A 23,418-nucleotide genomic window follows, 5' to 3' on the forward strand; every position below is an offset into this window, starting at 1 on the left:
GATGTAATCTAATTTGCCTAATTTGCACCTAAGTCTGCAGACTGATTCCTGTTCTTCTACTGTACTTGGAGAATGAAGTGAGTCTGAATCTGATTTTTTCAGACTATTTAAAACTCTCTGTCTGATTGGTCTTTGTTGTGTGTGTCTGACCTGGTGCAGGAGGAGGAGACGGGCTGGACGATGCCCCCCAGCAGCTTCCTCCCTACTGTCATGGAAGGAGCCAAGATCTACAGAGGTGAGTCTGATGGAGCGTGAAGCCGCAGAGCCGAAGCTCGCTGAGCCGTTACTGACAGCAGCAATGATAACATTAAGGCTGGAGGACCGCTGTGTTTCTGCCTGTAGTGGCTCCTGTGGGTCATGGTTTTGGATCTTGACATTGGATCAGCTGACATGGGCTGTGTCACCGGTTTACAGCAGAGACATGAGGAGTGTTTGATACTTCCATTTTCTGTTTTGACCCTTAAACTTCGTACTACTAGCTGCTTGTAATGTTTGAGATTGTGGAATTTAGGCGCATTCTGCATTTTACTTGGTTGAAGTCACTCTGGATAAGAGTGTCAGCTAAATGCCTAAAATGTAAATGTAAAGTGGTGTAGGAGAGACAAATAAAATGAACTAAAGTGCCAAAAATAGTGCTCAAAAAATATCACAAACTTCATAAACTTAGTAAACTCTAGCAAATAAAAAGGGGTCTTGAAGAAAAATACTGAAATTGTCAAAATAGGAAAAGAGCCATACAAGACTTCAGGCACTCCTGCAAATTATTGGTCAGTATTAAACTTACATTACCCCTTTTGAAGTTATAATTGTCACTTAATATAATAATGACATGTAATTTATACCATTAACAGTTTTTGTTTTACACTTTTGATCCATTTAGAGGGACATTTTATTACAATTTGACGTTATTACATTATCCAGCACTTATTACTTTATCAGTTGCTGCAGTCTTTGCAAAATCAACACAGTCAAGACTCAAAGGGGTTTACATATCATCATATACCATACCACATCATACATATACATACTATTATATATACACATCATATACATCCTATACTAGGCCATATACATACTTCATATACATTCAGACCAGACAAACCACATATACTGTATAGTACACGGATCCATCCTCAGCACTGACAGTAGGGTTTGACTCTTTCTACATGTTATCTAATGCAGTGGTTCTCAACGTGTGGTCCGGGCACCACCAGGGGTCCTCGAGAGGGTTCCAGGGGGTCCCCAGCAAATTGCTGAATTATTAAACTTCATCATTATTTAATTTACAAGAAGTAACACAATTACAGAATGTAGAAGAATGGCTGTTTTGATCATAGTTTCTCTGTTATCTCTCTACCTGCAATACAGACAGTCATGGAATTCTGGACAAAATCATATCTAACAATACAAATATTCTCAGATGTCCGAGAGACCAAATCTCATCAAATGGGGGTCCGTGGCCCTAATGTGGATTAAATTAGGGGTCCTTGATATGAAAAAGGTTGAGAATCACTGATCTAATACATGCATGTATGATATGATCACTTGGGTGGACGCTTTTATCCAAAGCACCTTGCTGTACCGCAGCTAAATGTATTTTTGAGACAGTGAAGAATTGATAAACTCCTGCACTACTGAAAATGTTTTGGAGGGAAAACACTGTTGCAAAGTATTGATTCTTGCCGCAGAAAAAGTTCCTTTATTTTACATGAGATAAAAAAAGTTTAGGAGCGAACAACCTGCTTCTTCAGGTTCTCTCTTGAATGTATTTTAGGTTTCGGTTAACCCAAAGTGGGAGTCAAACCCCCCAACCCGGTCTCTACGATCTGAACCACACAGGAATCTTATCTCCGCTTCACCAGTCACCACCTCATCAGTCAGACTGCGTGACGTTATCTAACCCCCACCCACTCCACTCCCCTCCCCTCCCCTCCCCTCCCCGTCCCATGACTCCACATCCACCGCCCTGCTGGGGTAACGAGGCCTTCTGGGAACACAAATCAATCCCACCCCCCCACCCCCTACCCCCCCCCACCCCCGACTGTCCCGCCCGCTCCCGTCCCATCCTCTGCTTCCCGTCTCCCGGCGCTCTGCGGGGTCCTGCAGGAGGAAGCGAGGTGTCGTGGGGGCGCCGTGACCCGTGGCGAGGCGTGTGGAAGAGCCCGCTGTTTCGGCTCTGCTCAAGTCAACAGCCACGCCGGGTTGATGGTGTTGTTTTTGCTCCTGCCACTCAGGTTTAGTTGTTTTTGCTTGGTTTTACAGCCGCTCTCAACCTCTGGCTCCAGACGCCATTCTTCATCCGTGACAAGCATTCCTGCTGTCAGCCCGCCGTTCCTCCTGGTTAACGGATCACCTTTAGGGTTCAGCCGGAGCGTCGTCCTAACAAGATTGAAGTTGTCAGATGTCCCCGACTTCCTAAATTAAATGATATAACTGAGCGGTAGCACTGTGTGTCTCAGTGGGTAGATCACAGGAAGCGTGTTTTCAAACTCGTCCTGTGGAGCGTCAAACTGCCGTGACGCGTCGCTCTGAACTTGGTTTGATTCTGGGAGCGACAACAGAGGACCTGCAAGGCTGTTTTTCATGGTTTCAAGAGTAGAGCTGAACAAGGAATCGAAAAAAAATCAGAATCAGAATCCTTTTCTTGGCCAAGTATATTTGCACATACAAGGAATTTAGCTTAGTGGTTGCTTGTGTACTTTGTTAAAGGCAGAAAGAATAAAACACAATATAAAGCAATAAAAACAGTATATAAAAAAGAGAAACAGTATATAAACAACCCAAAAACAAATAGAAACAGTAGAAGAAAGATGAGATCAGAAACAAATACAGAATATATTATTGCACTTTAAGTAATTGCACTGTTTGAATATTGCACTATGTTGGATAAAATAAATAAATAGATAACAGTTTGTGGTAGTGGTGTGTGGAAATCGCAATATGGCCCTCTGCAATTAACTGATTACCAGACAGGGGCGTCCAAAAAGGACTAAACAAGGTATTTCAGAAGAAAAACTTGTGATGATATGAATCATAGTTGAAGTCGCAATTGCAATATTCTGTCAAATAATCGCAATTAGATTTTTTGTCAGTATCGTTCAGCCATCCTCTGGAGCCGCAGAGCAAAAGGAGGATTATTGATGAACCTTTTGATTGTCACCTGGATGGATTTTTTACCTGCTAGGTACTGATTCGTCTAATGAGGGACCCTGATGACCTTTTGGCCCTATGATTGGACCATCTTACTTCCCGTTCCCCTGTATATACAGTACAGACCCCATTGTAATGTTCATTCAGATAGCTTCAGATAACGAAGGTCGCTTGACCAAAATGTTGAGTCTTGAAATAAAACCCTTGTGAAGACAGTGTGCGGAAGTCTACAGATTTTGAAAAGGAAAAAGGGAAAGAGATCACAGTTTTTTTCAGAAGGCGGTACTGTCAGCTTCATACTTATCTAGATAGGCGTCTGTGTTATGATGCATACTTTTTGATAAATGTCTCATTTGCAGTCACATATCACAGATGTTTTCGGATTTCGTTAAGGAGCAACCATTGGCAGCTCGTCAAGTCAGCTAGTTTACAGGTTTTACAGAATAGAGAGACTTTATACCAAGTTATAGAGTTTATATGACAATAAAATATATTACTCATTGTGGTGGTGAAGTTCAAATGCCAGTGCCTTAGTGTTTACAGGCCACAGCGCAGCTTCATTTGCAATTGCACAATATAAACTATGGAGGGGTTTGGTTATTTTCTACATTTATGCCATCACCCACCATCCAATAACTAAGAATTAAGAACCTTTTAATATCCCAAAGAACTATATAATCTTTGGGATATATTAGCATCAAATGACGCTCATCCAGTATGTTTGTCTTTGAAAAAAAAGCACTGATCAAATGGCAGATGTTATGTTACTTGTCATTGATCAGTAGGAGAGTTTTGATACTGTGCCTTTATCATATCAGATGAACTGCCCTTCTCAAAGCACTCTGGGATATTTCTAAATGATGCGACTGCTGAGCTTCAGCTGCTGCAGTCTGCTGGTAGCTGCTCTTATTCCTCTTCTTACTCGACTCGATGGTTTACACGATCATGTACGTGCTGAGTGAGTTTCGTGGCACTTAAACACTTGAAACTTGTCAAAATCCTCCTCGCTAAATAATTTCAAACACGCACGGGCGTCAGAGAGGACATAAGCATTCCTTTCCTCATTCCTGACAAACGAGCCTCCAGCAGATACATGGTTTCTGTCTGACAACAGCGACGTTCAGCGATTCCCGGCACAGCTCGTCCATCTTCCTCTTGGAAGTCTTCGGGAAAACCTCGCACTGCTTTCACGCCGGACTCACCGCAGCCAGATGGGTTTGGTCCTCGGTTCTGGGTTTCATCATCACTCCCATGAGTCCAAAAAATGGCCTACATCATAGCAAACTGCTTAAACTTGTATTCAGTTCTTAAATCTTGTTTCCACGCCTGTATTCAGCCATTATATCTTATTCACAGTCCTTAAATCTCATTTTTAGCATTAGGTCCTTGCTGAACTCCACATGTTTGAAATGCCTGTGATAGCTCTGTGTAGCTGCATCGGAAGACTGATTTTTCCATTTCACTAGATACATTCACTAGATATCATTTTGCACTAGATAGCTGTACCTAATAAAGTGGCCAGTGAGTGTAGTTAGTTAGCTAGTAGAAGATTAATTTCAAGTCCCTGGTTTCCTGATGCGGTAAATAACATTTTACAAGATTGTTTGATTTAAGTTTTGCATTTTGTTTGTTGGACTTCTCTGTAATTGGACTTAATCCTTTGTTGAGGATGTAACGTTTGCAGTAATGTTAGTTGTTCAGTTGTAGCTGAGATATTATTTGTGATTGGATTTTATTTTTCATCATATCTTCATTTAAGAGATAATCACGATGTTCACAGCTACTGCTAAGTCAGTTTTCATTTGAAAAAAACTCTAGAAATAATAAAAAATATATTATTAAATATATATAATAATCTCAGTTGTTTCCAATGAATCTGGTTACATGAATTTTCTTCAATCAAGGAACATTATTTTGAAGCAGGTGGTCTTATTTCAACATAATGTCACTTTTTTCCCCCCACTTTTTTATTGGCTTAGAAAGAAACTGTCTCACTTCATTTGCAGTTTTTGTCTCTTGAAAACAAAAAGATTTATGAAGTGAAACACGTTTAAACAATGTTAACATGGACATTTTTATGCAGCGTTTCCTTCATTCCTAGATTAAGACAAGATTAACTGACTCGTTAGGCTGTGATTCCTCCATTTTTCCTCGTCTGACCCAGTCACCTGAGGTGGGGGGGGGGTTGTGGTCTGAAGGCAGATCCTCAGGAGGCAACATGTGGTTTTTGTTCCTCAGGTTCTGCTCGTCATGCACAAACACACACAAATCACAGCTGCAAGTACGCAGAGTCTGTCACCGCTGCCCGCCGTGTTTATAAGGTCCTGCAGGGTGATTCCACATCAACACACGTTATTTAGTGAGATGATGGCAAGCAGAACCATTTATTATGAGCCGTTCTGTGGAATTTGATGTACGTGTTATGAGAAAAACACATTTAATTAAACTTACACTGCAAAAAATGACAGGTTGTCAAGTGATTTTAACTTGCTTCCAGACCTATCAAGCTTATTTCATGATATTTTTAGTCAAATTATCTCACTGCACTGGCAGATAATCTTCACAAATGCTAAGATTTGCTGCTTTTCTCCGTTTTATATCATTATAAAATTTATATTTTAGTTTTTTTGGCTGCTGGTCAGACTAAGAAAGCAATTTAAGAATCAGTTTGAGCTCTGGGAACTTGTGATGGGCATTATTTTTGACATTTTATAGACTAAATGATTAATAGATTAATCAGAAAAATTTAAATAATTGTTACACTGCAAAAAATGAGAAGTTGTCAAGTGATTGTATCTTGTTTCCAGACCTATCATCTTATTTCATGATGTTTTTAGTCAAATTCTCTCCCTGCACTGGCAGATAATCTGCTGGTTTCAGTAAATTTCACTTGATTCATGCCAATATGACTTCTTCTTTCAAGAAATCATCATAAAACAATGAAGAAAATCCAGAAACAAGAAACTTTCTCCAAGACAATTTCACTTTTACCAAGTAAATGTCCTGAAACAAGTGACATTCTCCTGGAAAAAAGTCACATTTGTTGAAACCGGTGAAATTATCTGCCAGTGCAGTGAGATCATTTCACTAAAAAAAATCCTAAAATCAGCTTGATAAGTCTGGAGACAAGAGAGAATAACTGAACAAGTCTGTCTGTTTTTGCAGTGTAGGACAATTAATGTTCTATTTAAAGTGGTAATCCATGAAATTCTTGTTTTTATTCAGTCTCCATCTTTGTCCCTCAGCCTCACTGCTGCTGTGTTTCTGCTCTGCACTTCCCACAGATCACCTGTCAGTCAAACAGTGTGGGCGGAGCTTGGATTTTCTCTTGCTGCGGTTTGAGTTTCTCTTTTCTCTGTCTGTTCAGCCATGGTGGCAATCGCTGCTCTTGCTAACTACCCAGTTCTTCTTCTTCTGTTTATTACAAACCGGACACTGACACTTGATTCTACTAAATTCTTCAAACAAGTTGATTTGCATTGGAAACAAGTGAAATTATCAAACCTCACTGGCAGATTTTTTTCACTAGTTTTAAGAAAATTATGATTTTAGGACTCAATAATCGACTAAATGACTTGTTAAGATGGAGATTTTTTGCAGCGCAGTTAGTCGTTTCTACCGCACTATGTAGTAAAAACAGACTGAGGTGATGGGGCAGGTAGGGATTCATTGTGTCTTGCTCATGGACACTTCAGCAGGGCGGGGTTGGAGGTTTGAACCCGGTTCCTCCAGCTGAAGGACGATCTCTCTACTCACTTCTCCCTCCTTCATGCTTCACGTCTTCCTGGCAGGATGTATTAGAAGCAGCTTCATGGTTCCTGTCTGTCTGTGAAGTGTCTAATTAATTTCTTCCCAGTCGCTCAGACTCTTCCTATAGTCGCTTCACTGAGGATGTCGAGTTCAAATCACTTTAACATCCTGCGGCAGAACAGAGACTTCCAACTCTGATCACAAACGATGAATTAAAACACTTAGATTGTCTGATAGAAAACGTGGATCTCCAAAAAGTAAATTTGTCGAGAAATAAGTAAATAATTCTTGTTTTTTCGTATTGATGCTCATGTACTTTTGAAATCATACAGTGCGGTTTTGACAGGTTTCATGGACCTGAGAGTAATGAAACTCACTCAAGACATAAATGAACATGTAAACTTTCAATTCATGCAAGAAACAAGAACAAGAAATGTGCTAAAATATGAGTCATTAAGTTTTTAGCTGACAGCAGCAATAAAATATGTGGTGTATATACAGTACAACCATCTTCATTCAAACTGCAGAGCTTTTACAAACTGAATCCACTATAGAGATGTTGAATGATGAACTTCAGGTAATGAGTTTTTTTCTAAAATGGATAGCAGTTTGTAAATGAGCCACATTCACATTGAGAATAAATGCTGATTTATTATAAATATGCACTTTACATTGCAATTATTTTGAATTTTAGAGAATTTTAACTGAGTGAAGTGACATTGATTTGAGGCCAACACAGGTACATATGTAGAAGGTTGTGCTGTAATCTGGATGGGACATTCGACCCAATACTAAACTCAATTCTCAACAAGAATTTCAGTAATTTCCTCCGGAGCTGAGCGAACAGAACAGGGAAACTCAGCTGATGTGGATGCTCAACAAGCTGAACTTTTCATGGTCATCTGCTGTCAACAGCCAATCAGATTTCCGTATTTTCTTGTTTCCCTACTCATGTGATTTCAGAGGTGTGATGTGAGTAAAAATACTTCACTACTGTACTTAAGTAAGATTTTCAAGTGTCTGTACTTTACTCAAGTTTTTCTTTCACTGAAAACTTTTTACTTTTACTCACTACAAGAAAAATCAGTACTTTCTACTCACTACATTTTCAAAACAGACTCATTACTATTAGGAAATCATCAACTGATTTTCTAAAAAAAAAATATATATTTTTAGCATCAGACAGCATCCATCCCGGAAGCAGCTGACCAAGAGCCAAATGTGATCGGCTGCTTGTTCAGCAAAGCGACACCAAAAATTAGGGAAAGGGAGAGAGAAGCAACAAGAGAGAGAAGCAACACGAAGAAGAGAGAAGCAACAAGAGAGAAAGAATTAACGTTAGTGAATTCAGCTGCTGGGGTTCAGGTTCCTGATCTGAGCTGCAGACTCTTTCTCATCTGGGATTCAGAGGAACGCTCAACAGAAAACCAGTTTAGAACATCAGAAATTACTTTTTTAGAGAACGCTTTTACTCTTATACTTTAAGTAAATTTAAGTCCACATACTTTTATACTTTGACTTGAGTAAAGGATTTGAAATTGTACTTCAACTTCTACCAGAGTATATTTTTAAACGAGTATTTGCACTTTTACTTGAGTAGGGAATCTGTGTACTTCTACCACCTCTGTGTGATTTCGTTTAATGAACAATATTTCTGCCTGGCAAGTGCAAGATGGACGTAAAGTTGATTCCAGCCGTTCAAAGCCTCCCAGTTCTCTAAAACTTTTATTTGAAAGACAGCAGGAATAAACGATGCTTGCATCCATCGTTGGGGTCGAAGATAACCTTTGAAGTCATTTTAGCTTTTTTCTGTTTATTTTCTATTAATGCTATCTAATTAGCAATTGCCATCTAGCTATATTAACCCATTAAAACAATGCAACATAATGACAGGCAATACCAGAGCAGCAGAAATACCTGATTTGGCTGTTCAAAACTTTGTAGCTGCAGAGCGCTACATAGCTGCAATCTGAGCCTTTGGCCCCGCCCACAATCAGTCAGAATAGAGCGACACATTGACCATGTCGCTCACAGTGTGAACGGCCTGTTACCGGCTGCCCCCCCGCCCCGCATCACCTTTAATTCAGCTCAGACCGGCTGGGAGCGGGCGTGAAGAAAAACAACCAACACCACAGCAGCTGTGAGTTCGCAGGAAGTAATTACCCGGCCGGTCAAAGCTGGTTAATTCTCTCTCGGTTATAATTCGCCCCGCCAATGTCAAGCGCCGCAAACCCGGGGCTTCAGGTTACGGTCCCGAGAAGAAACAAGTCTTTGAGCGGTTAATGAAGACCAGACCGCCGCCTCACTCGCCTCAGGAATGTCCATCGCGGGCCGCATGCCGCTCGCCTCGCCTCGCCACGCTCTCAGGGTGCAGCTCGTTAGGTCTGGACTGCTCATATGAAAAGGAGTGATTGATTTGTAGTTTTTAACCTCTCCTCTCGTCTTCTCGTCTGGCATTAATGTGTTTCGTGGACGTTAATGTCGGAGCGGAATAACGCAACGCAGCTGGTCGTTCTTCTACTTTTCCTTCCCACCTTTCTTCTCTTTTCACCCACTTTTGCGTTGAGTCACAAGGTTTTTTCACTAATAGACAAGGCAGCAGGGTAGGACTGGGCGATAATTCAATATTATCGTTTATCGTATTTCAGTGGAATCATATCGTGATGATATGAAGATATTTTGATATCGTGACACATTTCTGCTGTCTGAATTGATGATGACAAGCAAATTTTACTTAAAAACTCTCATAAAATGAGGTATGGTAGGAATATTATTTGAAAATTTCAGCTTTGTTTGACATCACACCTAACATCACCATTCGGTTCAATGAGATGAACATTAATTTGATTATTTAACATGATTTTGCATACATGAACCATATCGTGATATATATTGATATCGAGAAAAATCCTTATGATTATCGTGATATTGATTTCAACCATATCGCCCAGCCCTACAGCAGGGAATCCTGGTGGGTCGACTCATCTTTGTGTCAATTAAAGATCACAGGTTCAATCCCCGCAAATGTAGAAACGTACCGACACCGCCTTCTCAACAAAGTTCTCGATTGGATTGTATTGGTCCACACCCGAGTGAGATTTCTCTGTTCTCATACTGTTTGACTAAACAAACCAAAATAAGGGGTAAACCACTCCAACATTTGAAATAACTGCTCTAGGAGCAAAACTTTTGCACACCTGTAGACCATGGGCCGACTGTAATAATAACTTTATTTATATAGTACCTTTAAAAACAGAGTTTACAAAGTGCTTTGACAGACAAAATAAAAACAGAATACTCAAATTATGAATTTGAAAGGCAATAAAACAATAATAAACAGGGATTAAGTTCATAGGAACACAGAGGTGGAAAAGAGCAAACATTCAAGTAAATAGTAGTATAATCGTAGGACGAAAACCAAAATAAATAAAATGATAGAATAAAAGTAAGATTAAATTAAGATAGAGTTAAGATAAAAGACGTAAAAAGACAATAGAAAGATGATAAAAAGATGATAAAAAGACGACATCACATAAAAGCAAGTCTATAAAAATGGATTTTAAGAAGTGATTTAAAAGAAGTCACTGATTCTGCGAGCCTTCTCTCCTCAGGCAGGTCGTTCCAAAGCCGAGGGGCCCTGATGGAAAAAGCACAGTCACCTTTAGTTTTAAGTCTAGACTTTGGAACAGCCAGAAGGGCCCAGCCTAAGGATCTAAGGCTGCGCACTGGCTCATTTAGGGTCAACATATCTGTTACGTAGCTTGGAGCCAGACCCAAACGTGCTTTAAAAGTGATCAATAAAATCTTAAAATCGATTCTAAACCAAACAGGGAGCCACAGGGACTGTAGTAGAACAAAGGACTCCTGCACACTGGCTACTTCACTTGCAATTAGAAAAGATTTATTGGGAACAACGTTTCGGTACACAGACCTTCATCAGGTTATTTTGCAAGACAAAAGGAGAGACCATCTTAAATAGGTTGGTTGACCCACGTGGACCAATCAGGTCACACTACAGACTGACATAACTGCTCTAAACAAAATAGTTGGGAAAACATGCCAAGGCTTCGTTCACACCGCACACCTTCATTCCTCCATACTCAGTTCCAGCATGAAGGCTGAATTATGTGACACATACCATTTTAAAGTTCTGACTGCATACCTATATAATACATACCGTCACATACCGCTTTTGTTCCTACGCTGCTCCTGCTTGTTTTAACATTTTTGGGATTTTTGGGAGTTTTTGGGAGAATGAATTGAGACGTCTCTCTCCCAAAACACCAGTCAAGTCGGCTAATTGTCTTTCTCTTCACTGTCGCGTCTCGCTGTCTTCCAAACCAGCGCTGGCTCAGATGACACGTCGTCTCAGGTGAATGATGTAAGATTTACTTTTGTATGTCGCGGTGACGCTGACAGATTCTGATCTGAGCTTTCAAACACGAGTCTCATGTAGGTCGCATGCCTCAGGATCTGATTTTGTATCACATATCCATGTGGTCCGGATGGGAATTGAAAAAATGCTGAACTCCATGCTGTTTTTTTCTGTTCACACTGATTAGATCTGAGTCACAAACTGCAAAAATTCTCCATCTTAACAAGTCATTTAGTCGATTATTGAGTCCTAAAGATGTAATTTTCTTCAAATAAGTGATAAAATCTGCCAGTGAGGTTGGATAATTTCACTTGTTTCCAATGCAAATCGACTTGTTTGAAGAATTTAGTAGAATCAAGAGTCATTTTCTCGACAGCAGTGCAGTGATCTGCCTTATTCTGACTGGTTTCAACAGACTGACACTCATTTCTAGAAAACTCCTGAAACAAGTGAAGCTGCATTGGAAACAAGTGGAGTTATCTCTCCTCACTGCACAATGTTTCTCTCGGTTTAAGAAGAAGAAGAAGATTTGAAGGCTGAATATGAGACTAAATGACTGGAGAGACACCAAACCGCTGCCTACTACATGGGTGATGCTCCTGCCACCCGCTGACCTCTGACCCCTCTGCTGAAGCCTGTACACGTGTGTTTTTGTCTCAGAAGGATATGCGAAGACTCCTAATTACACCGAGAGGATTGAAATGCGTGTTTAACATCCTGTCTGTCAAAGCACTGACTGAAAACAAACATCTGTCTGTCGGGCGGCTCGGTCCCACACAGCGTCACACGCTGCTTCACCAGATGTCTGTAATTGGAAGATGATTGCTCGTTTGGGTTTATTTGGACGTAATGAAGCGTGAAAGTGAAGCCCGAACTATGTGCAGAGCCCCGCTGACGGCCGGGGTCGCTCCGTGAGAGGGAGAGGTTAGTTTAGTGTCGTGTTAGAAATCGACGTGAATAGCCAAGATTGATAATCAATCAGCATTATGAAGGATAACACGGAAAGTGAAAGAGTTATTTCCACTGTGGTAAATTACCACATCCATTAATCCATTAGGAAAACAAGCAGCGGGTGAAATTCAGGTTGCTCAGACTGAAAGGAATTTCTTGGAAGATTTGAAATGTTTGTTGATATTTAGACTTCATCTCTTAAGACTTGGCCCTTAAAATCATCATATGCTGAATCATAACTTCACACAGTTATGTAATTTTGACTTAATTGCTGCATGTTGTTTGTCTGAAGCTTATGTTTGGCTTAATGCTGTTTTCTTAGCCAGGTCTCTTGAAAATGACATTTTTAACCAAGCCACAGTCAATTGACAACTGTTTTGAATTGGAATTTTCTACAAAATTGAAATATTTTGGCCTTCAAAATGTCCCTCCATAACTTCCTAAACTTTAATGTCACATAAGGAAATCGTCATTACAAGTCTATTTACTTCTTTCAATTCATGGCTTGTTTGACCTCTCTTAGACTCCCAAAATCCATTGTCCTTTCTAGTGTTCAATAAAGTTTAAATGAATCAAGCATTGCTGTTAGCACTGTTAGCATTCCTCCTTCAAAGCAATGGGTTCTCGTAGCCACAAGCTAGCCACCAGTAGCACCCTTTGGTTCAGTGTGGGCCTCTCACCATGCTAACCAGACATTTTTAGGGAAACTGAAAGTTTGACAAAGTAGAAACTTTGACCCAGGAATTTGGGTTAGGGTTGGTAATGTAAGTGTCTGGTGAAGAAAAACTAAAATACATTTTATTTAACCTTTAACCAGCTAGTCCCATCAAGATTCAACAGAAAATGGTCTGCACAAAAGAAACAAGAAAAAGCAAAAAGACTTGTGCTTATTTCACCTATTTCTATTTTGGATTTTGGATTTTTTAATGCCGATAAAACACATCAAGATACTCCCATCAGGATTAAAATATCTTGAGACCCGGCCAAAATAAAGCAGCATCATGTGAAAAAGCAGCAGACAGATGTACCCAACTGAACGTGGAAACATGCAGGTTTCCCTCTGAGCGTTTCCCACCTTGAAGTGAGGCATTGTGCTGCACGTCGTCCGGTTATTTTGGACGCGGTTAATGCTTTGTTTGCCTCTCCTGCTGTTGTTATGTGTTGTCCTCCCCCCCTCCTCCCCTCCTCCCCTCCCCCCCCCATCCCTCCCAGCTGGGCCGGGGGCATCAGACAAACCCTGGGACTTTCCTGTGCCAGCGTCACGGAGCAGCGGCTGGATGCGACCCATGGATTTAATTTTCAATTTCCTGGTCAGGGGAGCGTGCAATAGGAAGCGCTTGTTACCCAGAATCACTCTTCCTGCCGGGCCGCTTTGCTTCGCAAGGAACAAAACACGTCTTTTTTTCCCAGACTGAGCAGGCAGGGAAAGAAAAAACAAAGAGGAGGGAGTCCGGTTCAAAAAGCATGTTCCTGCATACAAATACCTCACATGCTGCTGCTGTTAGAGTAAAGAACGTATCTGCAAGAAGGAAGAGGAAAGCTGATTTTCTCAATGCAGCTCATGTGTTTTTGAAATCATACAGCAGGTTTTTAACAGGTTTCAATGGTTTCAAGCATCACAAAACTCAGAAATGAGAGTGTAAACTTTCCGTTCGAGTAAGAAACAGAAAAATCCCAGGATCACAGTTGTGTGTTTTAGTGCTGAAGCGATCAGTTGATTAAACGATTAGTCGATCGACAGAAAGTTAATCGATTATAACTTTGATAATCGTTTTAGTCATTTGTCAAGTAAAAATACCAAACAATTTCTGGTTGCAGCATCACAAATGCTAAGATTTGCTGCTTTTCTCCGTTTTATATCATTATAAAATTTATATTTTAGTTTTTTTGGCGGCTGGTCAGACTAAGTAAGCAATTTAAGAATCAGTTTGGGCTCTGGGAACTTGTGATGGGCATTATTTTTGACATTTTATAGATTAAATGATTAATAGATTAATCAGAAAAATGAAAATAATTGTTACACGGCAAAAAATGAGAAGTGGTCCAGTGATTTTATCTTGTTTCCAGACCTATCAGCTTATTTCATGATATTCTGAGTCAAATTCTCTCACTGCACTGGCAGATAATCTGCTGTTTTCAGTAAATTTCACTTGATTCATGCCAATATGACTTCTTCTTTCAAGAAATCATCATAAAACAATGAAGAACATCTGGAAACAAGAAACTTTCTCCAAGACAAATTTCACTTTTACCAAGAAAATGTCCTGAAACAAGTTACATTCTCCTGGGGAAAAAAAACAGTCACATTTGTTGAAACCAGTAGTGAAATATTAGAGGCAGAGCTTCCATGCAGCAGAACCAAAGCATGACCGTGGCAGATGAAGAGCTGCTGACTGAAGCGCTCGTCTCTTCACAGTCCAGGTGCTTCAGTACAGTATGAGGCAGGGAAGGTTTCTACCTGTGTGTGTGTGGTCTCTGTTTTTAACACTGTAGACATTCAGCCGACCCCTAACCCTCTGATCCAGAGCGACGTACAATGAGAGCGACAGCAGAATGAGCTTCAGTTCCTAGATCTCCCTCATTTCAAGCAAGTTAATAGTGAGGAGGTCAAAGGTCAGAGTCACAGCGGCTTGACGACATTCCTGTGACGGAGGCGCTAAAAAAAAGAAATAAGTGCGAAGCAGAGCGGTGGGAGGGAAGTTTTCTTTCCCGACACAAGTGAAAATTGATGTTTCACTTTTCGTTTGTCACCATTTCTTAGAAATTAAGCGTTTATGGCGTATATCTGCTTCTACTTTTCTCGCCTTACCAATCTTGTGTTGGAAAACGAAAGCAGGACAGAGTTTAATGGTCCGATTCTGCTGAGAGCTTTTTCCATCCGGAGAAACGGTCTTGTAAAACACAGGCTCTACAGTGAATTTTCCTGAAGTATTCCCAGAAACATTTGCTAGATACAGAGATTTAACACGATGCTGCTGTGATAGTGGAGTCTCTGAGAGGAATTAATCACCCTAAAGTCCTTTTTGTGTTAGAATCTGTTGGAAAATGGTTAAAACTGTGATCTTTCAGTCACTAATGATCCAACAAAAAAAGGAAAAGTCTGTCAGGCAAATCATCATCGGGAGTGAAACTCAGTGGAATATCTTAGTTATAGCTGGTTCATATTCAGTATTGATCTGTTCATGTTCAGCTGATCACCTGATCCTGCTGGTCTGCTGCCTTGTGAGCGCTCATATGGTGAATTTATACTGTGGAAAGCAATTAGTTTGATAAGTAAATGTAAAATACAATGTAATACAGTTGGTAAAGACATCAAAGTGACTATGAGAAGGTCTGGGGTTCAGATCCAAAGCACAATAACCATGAAATTGGAGTCATGTAGAAACATTAGTTTTGGGGGGTCCATGTGTTCGGGGGCCCTTCTGGGATCAGGAGGGATTAAAGGCAACAAATACTTTTACTTTTAAAGAGTTTCATTCCAAAATGAGAGAATAAAGCGATGCATACTCTCTCAAAAGTATTGCTTGCATGAAATTAGAACATGGTTTTTTTTTTTTTTTTAAAGTCTATTGGTCTCCCAGAGGACAAATGTTCTTTTCTCTTCCCGCTCCTCAGGGAGGTCAGAGGTCAGGGTCTGGAGCTGGTAGTGGTTCAGTGTTTTGCTCAGAGACACTTCAGCAGGGCGGATGCCTGCTGACACAAGCTGTTTCCATCCAACTGTCAAGCAAAATTTGGGAAGCTTTGAAATGCCATAAAAATACAATTAGTCAAAAAAGAAAAAACATGTCCAGAGAAAAAATGAAATAGTTTTTCAAGAATTGATTAGTTTGGGGGAAAGTTGTTATTGCTCTTTAGTGCCAGCTAATGTTTTTCGTATTTCATGCTTTCATCCCAAAACAAAGAAATACACTTGATAATATTCTTATGTACCAACTAAGTAAGTATTATCATTATTGTATCATATAAGTATTGTATTATCTGCTGCCCATTGCTATTATACCACACTATTATACATATAATATACTGACTATTACACTCATAGTCACCTTAAGATGTTTGCTGTCAAAATACTATATTCTTTGAGAATAGAATCAGTTGTTCTGTTCTGTTATTGAAATATTAACTGCCAAATATTAACATGTTTGCTAATGCTATATTTCTAAATGCTATATATGCATAAATGCATATAGCATTTAGACATATAGCATTTTGGAAAGAAATCCCTCGCTTGTTTTTGCTCAGATGTTCTTATTCTACATTTCTACTTGTATTTCTACTATTTTGGAGAGAACGGTTCTACATTCAAAAGCATTTTACATTGTACCTATAAGGATCGTCCCATAAAAACAAGCCTAAAAACCCCACATAGCTGCTAAGTTTACCTTTTTCTAGTGTGTGTGTCTTTCTGTTTGAGCTAGAGTTCATTTAGTGCATTTAAAAGCCAGTGAACAGGACCTGATAAGCCCGACCTCTGCTTCGGATCACCAGCTCCAATACTCTCTCACTGCTTTGCCTTCACTAGCCTAGAATAGACGCCTTATTTAAACAAACAGGCCGAGTTTGGGGGGAAAACAGTGGAGACAGAGGAGAGAAAAGGTAATTATAGCTCTCGGATTGCCTGCGGGACGTTTTGAAAAGGGGGGGATTTCGACAAAAGCGGGGTGGGGGGAGGGAGGAGGGGGGGGGGCTTGTGGAGGAGAGGTTGACCCCGCGACCTAAGGAGCAGATCCCATTTCAAAGACAGACGCTGGTGTTTTTTGGAGGTGCCGGCCGGTTAAACCCTCGACCTTTGACTCCTGGCTGAACTTGAAGGCAGGAGGAATCAGAACAAGCAGAGGATTTATGGGACTCAAAAGTGAAAAATGAAAATCAGCTGGGAAATAATAATAAGCTAACCTCGTTTTCATTTAACTCTGTGATAAACAATACTGTTTGAGGAATGGCATTACCTGTCTTGGAAGCTGCACTGCAATAAATATTCATCCTACAAGTCGTTTAAAGTAGAATTGAGTATTAGAATCTTTTTTTTTTTTTTTTTAAACAAGTGAAAACATTTGGGATGAGACAATACAACTTGTTTATAAGTTGTTTCAAGATTATTCCACTATATTGACACTGTATTGGAAAGAAAAGTGGAATTATCTCAACCTGATGGCAGAATTTTTCACTTGTTTTCAGAATAGTAAGAAATATGATGGATATCTTTTGCAGTGTGTATTTGAAGAGAGAGGTCATCTGAAAATAGAAAAAGGCCACAGTTAATCTTATCATTTCAATGTGATTTTCGTTATCTGATCACACCAGAATGCATTTAGTGACAGCCTGGATGCCCAAACAACAATCTTTTCTCACATTGCTATCGGTTCTTCAAAACCAGATTTGAAAGTGGTCGAGCTCACATGTTGTTGTGACAACAATAGGCTATGTGAAAGGAGATCTGTAATTTTGGAGACTGATCTCTTATCCATTAGGAAGGGGGGGGGACATTAAAATGATGTTCGGACTTCAACCAAACAACCACAGAAGTATTATATTATCAGTTATATCATCAGAGATGGTGTAGCAGCCATTGTCGCTCAGCAGTAAACACTTCCCACCTCAATAAAAATGTCTTCCCCCGGACCTGGTCATTTGACTTTCATGACTGTAACTTTTGTAATGAAATGAGGCAGGAACAGACTTGTGATGGTGTAGCTGTGACTTGACAGTAACAGCAGCCTACAGTGTGCTGCTCACATATCAGTCAGGTTGGACAAAGATGACTTTAACTGTAGGCTAAGCTCTTTGGGTCAGCTAATATGCTAGATAGCTAGTATGCTAACTGGTAGTAAGCGGCACTGAAGATGTGTTGGCTAACATTAGCTGGATAGTTAGCAGACTTTCAGGCTAGTATGCTAACTAGCTAATCTGCTAACTGGTGCTAACTAGTAAGCGGCTCTGAAGCTGTGTTGGCTAACGTTAGCTGGATAGTTAGCAGACTTTCGGGCTAGTATGCTAACTAGCTAGCTAAATAGCTAGTATGCTAACCGGTGCTACTAGTAAGCGGCACTTACTAGCTGTGTTGGCTAACGTTAGCTGGATAGTTAGCAGACTTTGTTTCTACCTTGTCAAAAATCTAAATAGCGGTCTGTGGAGAGCATCTGTAATACGTCAGTTGGTCTTGTGTAACCTCTATGGTCCAGATGGATAAAATAACTATTTATTGCTGGAAAAAGTCCTGGATTCCAGCTCTTAAATGTGGATGCACAGCAATGACGACATCAAATCAAATCTTTATAATGAGATTATAAAAATGAAATAATCCCATTGAGTTGAAGGCAGACTGGGGTCAGATGGGGACACTTCAGGCTCTCAGCTGGCCTGAGCTGCTGTTTTGTCCTCCAGTCTGTTTTGTCACGGGAGATCTGATCTGATCTCACCACCTGCTGCATCTACCTGCTGTACGCCGGCTTCCAGGCAGGAAGTGAAGCTTTCCAGGGAGGAAGTGGAGCTTTCCAGACAGGAAGTGGAGGTTTCCAGGCAGGAAGTGGCTCCTGAGAGCCACTCAGACAACACAATGTACCTCTGTGTTACTCACCTACCACCTGATGTAAATATCAGATCAAGAGTAGAATCAGGAAGGACAGGGGATAAGAAAATTAAAGAAAAACACATGGGTTCACTCACAATGTGCATCTAAAAGTGGGAGTACTTGTGTTCTTTTATCTTTCTGTTTCACTTGATTTGAACTGCACTAGTTTACTTTTAAAGTCTTTTATCTTTTGTATCTCTTGTCTGTACTTTTGCACTTTTTAATTGTAAATCTTTTACCTTTACTGTATTTTTATCACTCTGTAAAGCACTTTGAATTGCCCCAGTGTATGAAATGTGCTATACAAATAAAACTGCCTTGCCTTGCCTTGCCTCCTCCATCTGCTCTCTCGCTCTTTCTCTTTCCCTCTCTCGCTTTCTCGTTATTTCTCTTCTTCCTCCCTCCCTCGTTCCCTTTTCTCTCTCTCTAGCTGTTGCTTTCTCTCTCTCCCTCTCTCTTTCCTCATCTCATCATTATTCCTCTCTCTTCTTCCTCTTGCATCCTTCTCTCTCCGTCTCATTCTCTATCGTTCACTACTTCCCTCTCTTTCTCTCCGCTTCCCTCTGCCTTCCTCTCTCTCTCCCCATTTCTCGTAATTTCTCTCCCTTTCTCTCTACTTCTCGTCTTTTCCTCTCATTCTTTCTCCTCCTCTTCCCCTCTCTCTTCCTCTCTCTCTTTCTCCATCTCTCATTATCCCTCTTCCTCTTATCCTCTTTCCTTTCTGTCTCTATCTTTCTCTACTTCCGTCTGCCTTCCTCTCTTTCTTTCTCCCTATTACTCATAACTTCTCTCCCTTTCTCTCTACTCTCTCTCTTCCTCTCATTCTTTCCTCCTCTTCCTCTCTCCCACCGCTCTTCTTTCTCTCCCTTTCTCTCTTCTGTCCTGTTTTCCTTTCTCTCTCTCTCTCTCTCTTTCTCTTTCTCTCCTCTTATTTTTATCTCTTCCTCTCTGTCTTCTCTTCTGTTTCTTTCTCTCTATACTTCACCCTCTTCTACCTCTCTATCCGACTTATGTCCCCCCTTTCTCTCTCTCTCTCTCTGCCCCTCTCTCTCTCTCTCATTCTCTTTCTCTCTCTTCTTCCCACTCTTTCACTTCCTCTCTCATCCTGGGAAAGCAGCGTTCCACACACAGCAGCTGCTTCGCCACTTCCCAATTCACTTCCTCATCCTTGTTGTCATTCATGAAAGACATTTTTGTGTGTACATGTGTGTGTGTGTGTGTGTGTGTGTGTGTGTGTGTGTGTGTGTGTGTGTGTGTGTAGACGTGTGGCAGAGCCGTGACGAGAGCCAGAACTTCCTGCAGCGCTTCGACGCTCAGCTGGTTCGAGAGGAGAAGAGGCTGGAGGTGGAGGAGGAGGTCAGGGTTCAGGTGAGGGCACACACACACACACACACACACACACACACACACACACACACACACACACACACACACACAGATGACTGATGACTGTATGATGACATTGCAACCACACTTCTTTGTGTTTGAGAGCCAGTCTTGGCTAAATTATGCTGTTTCTTTAATTTCACATTGTCTGTTAAAGGTGCTATATGTTGCATTTTTACTCATCAATATATAATTTCCAAATTAATTGACACTTTGATATAATTACTGTAAAGACATGAAACGATTGGTAGCCTCCATCTCACACCAGTTGTATAGTTTATCCTGAAAATACTCGATAAATCTGGATACAAGCTGAAATTTCTTGCCAAGCTTGTCATTTTACTGTCATTTTTTACAGTGTGAGCCCTCTGGTGAAATCTGTTCTTGTATCTGTGTATCAGAGGAACACGCAAAGAAATACATTGCTTATCGCACTAATAAGTCGAGTCTAATAAGCTTAAATTGGAAACAGTTCTCTTGAGACGAATCAGATGAACCTCGATTTACACTGCAAAAAATAACAAGCCTGGCAAGTGATTTTAACTTGTGTCCAGACTTTTTACAATATTGTTGGTAAGAGTGTCTTTCTGCATTGGAAGATAACTTCTGCTTAATACGTGTAGACTAAATATGACTATTCTCAAAAAATCATAAAACAATTCATAAAATCAGCAAACTTCTAAGACAGTTCTAATACAGTTTCACCCGTACCAAGTAAATTACTTAAAAAGAATTTGCGTTATCGTGGAACAAAATGTCATTTATTTAAATCTGCTAAATTATCTGGGAGTAGATAATTTGACTGAAAATATCCAGAAATAAGCTTGAAAAGTTTGGATACAACAAGATAAAAAAAGACGTTAAACATTTCGTCCCCCACAAATGATGCAGTCGGCCAATCAGTAGCAAATACCTTGTACTTGTAGCGCCCCCCTTTGGCCAATCAGTGTAATTTTTTAAATGCCAAAACGCAATGGTGAGATGCATAATTTCCCCACGTTTCGTCAAAATCCGATCTGAACGAATGCCAAAATACTTGCTAAACTTGCCATTTTTTTACAGTGTAACCCTCAGGCTTCCACCATGCAGGCTGGTGTTCAGATATGTTCGGGCCGTCCGCTGCGTGCCAAACCCCTCGTCTCCCATCTGTGAGTGATTTGTGCTGATGAGCTGAAGGCTAAAAGCTGAGCGTGTTTGATCTCTTCCTCCGAGGTGGACGAGCTGATGAGACAGGAGCTGAGGAGCCTCAAGCTGGTCGTCGACCGCGACAAAGGGAAGAAGAAGAAGAAGGCCAAGAAAGGCAGCAAGAAGGTAGATGATCTGCCAGTGGTCAATGTGGAAATAAGTGAAAAGTTTCAACCATTTGAAAACAATAACACTCTCATAAAGTGATTGCTGGTAGGAAAGTGAAGCATATTAAAGTTATGAGTCATTTTAAGACCTTAACTTGCAAAATATTTATGTGTTTGAGGATAAAATCATCTGTTTTTGACACAATGACAAGTGGTAGCCTATTTTTTTTTTTTCCAAGATGGATATATAACGTCAATTGTTAGCGTTTGTTTTAACTTGCTTGGAGTGCCAGATGGCAGGAGTTTACCACATAAAACAATCTGTGCTGCAAAGTTTAGACAATCACAGTAAAGTATTTCACAGTTAATTCAATACAATCGTTCAATCCACAACTTTTTTCTCTAAATGTGTAGTTTTTTCTCTATTTTTCTTTCTCTAAACTGTGATTGACAACTCGACACTATTTGTACTGACCAGATGCGGTAAACCCCGCCCATCTGGCGCTTCATGCAGGGTAAAACAAACGCTAAGAATGACCCACAAGTACTGTTTGACACAGGTCTGGTTTTCAAGCTCCTATGAATTCATCAAAAGCAGTCTGGATAAATCAGATGGAGGGGAAAGAAGTTAATGTGACTCAGATGTTCACCTGCTCCTCGGTAGGGATGAAGGCTTCACAGGGAACATTAAAAGCTTCCATATGCACCGGACCAGAGCTTATTAAACAGAATATTGATTCCATGGAGGATTATGTGTTGGAAATGACCTCGGTGATCTAAACTGGGCAGTCCCAAAAATCATCTCATCACCTCATCCAATCATTTTTGTGTTTAAAAATAGCACTTTTCCAAGTAGAAGTAGGGGTAGAAGTGTTCTTCTAAAAAAGGATTCTAGTACAGTAACTAGAGAAGACATAAGTATAGTTTATTACCCAGCAGATTGGAGTTTTAGTCCTACAAACATTTCTCTGAGGCAGAAATAATCTCATTGGTTGAGTTAAACCTCAGTGGGCGGAGCCAAAGAATACAGCTTTTCAGAGCACTACTCAAGTTAGCTAACTTGCTAAACTTAGCAAAAACGGAACTCTAGTCAAAATATAAATTTTGTTTCATTCGTTCATGACCATGGCATCATGATGTTGGAAGCTCAGCAGCTAACTAACTACCTTACCTAGATAGCTATAGTCTAGTATGGCTAGTTTGAACTTGAAGATCAGCTAGCTAACTAGCTAACCTAGATAACTTAGTACTGCTAGATTGTATTTTTTCAGTTAGCAGCAGAGCGCTAGGCTTCATAATATTAACTTCCTCCTCTCTTACCTCTTGTCTTTTTTACTGAGCTTCAGTCTGAAGTTACTTAGCCAGGAAAACTGTGGTTCTTTGGCTCCGCCCACTGAGGTTTAACTCAACCAATGAGATTATTTCTGCCTCCAGAGCAGCTCATATATATATATTTTATATAACTAAAACCCCAAATCCGCTATTATCCACCTTTGGCTGGATGGATAATCCCTTCTATCTGTTTTAGACACTTGCCAGGCTCTGTGTCTCCATCACATCATACATATAGATGAAGTGTTTTCTGTCTTCATGTCTTCACATGTAGAGAAGCCTGGTGTGTTTCCCTGTGTCTCAGCCAAAATATCTCAACTCAACTGCTTGACAGTCTCAGCCTGTGACTTGCCTGTCCTCATATAGGATGTCAGTGCAATGTTACATATTTACATTTTCACGTTTTAGTCATTTAGCTCATGTGACTTCCCAGAGCGACTCACAGTGCGTCCAACAGGAGAACAAGCTGCTTTCTGCTGATTTATTTTGATTAGATGATGATGAACGACCAGAGATAAGTTTCAGAAAAGGTGGATTCTATAGGACAAACTTAATCTAGAGTGCATAACACTCAAATCAAATCAAATCAACATTTGATTTGATTTTATATA

The 23,418-nt window shown here is 40.3% G+C and overlaps 1 protein-coding gene across 1 annotated transcript in view; it reads left to right on the forward strand.

Moving 5' to 3' along the window:
• iqca1 (IQ motif containing with AAA domain 1) overlaps positions 1–23,418 on the forward strand; it is a 70,926-nt gene that overhangs the window by 21,117 nt on the left and 26,391 nt on the right. Inside the window, exons 10-12 of the mRNA XM_071530934.1 lie at positions 160–235; positions 20,059–20,165; positions 21,396–21,494. Of these exons, the coding sequence (XP_071387035.1) occupies positions 160–235; positions 20,059–20,165; positions 21,396–21,494 (282 nt within the window). The remainder of the gene's footprint in view (positions 1–159; positions 236–20,058; positions 20,166–21,395; positions 21,495–23,418) is intronic.

Source organism: Centroberyx affinis, unplaced genomic scaffold, assembly GCF_046629955.1.
Source record: "Centroberyx affinis isolate AG114_WGS23_722 - 3 ecotype Tasmania unplaced genomic scaffold, CSIRO-AGI_Caff_v1 ptg002000l_1, whole genome shotgun sequence".
Classification (NCBI taxonomy): domain Eukaryota; kingdom Metazoa; phylum Chordata; class Actinopteri; order Beryciformes; family Berycidae; genus Centroberyx; species Centroberyx affinis.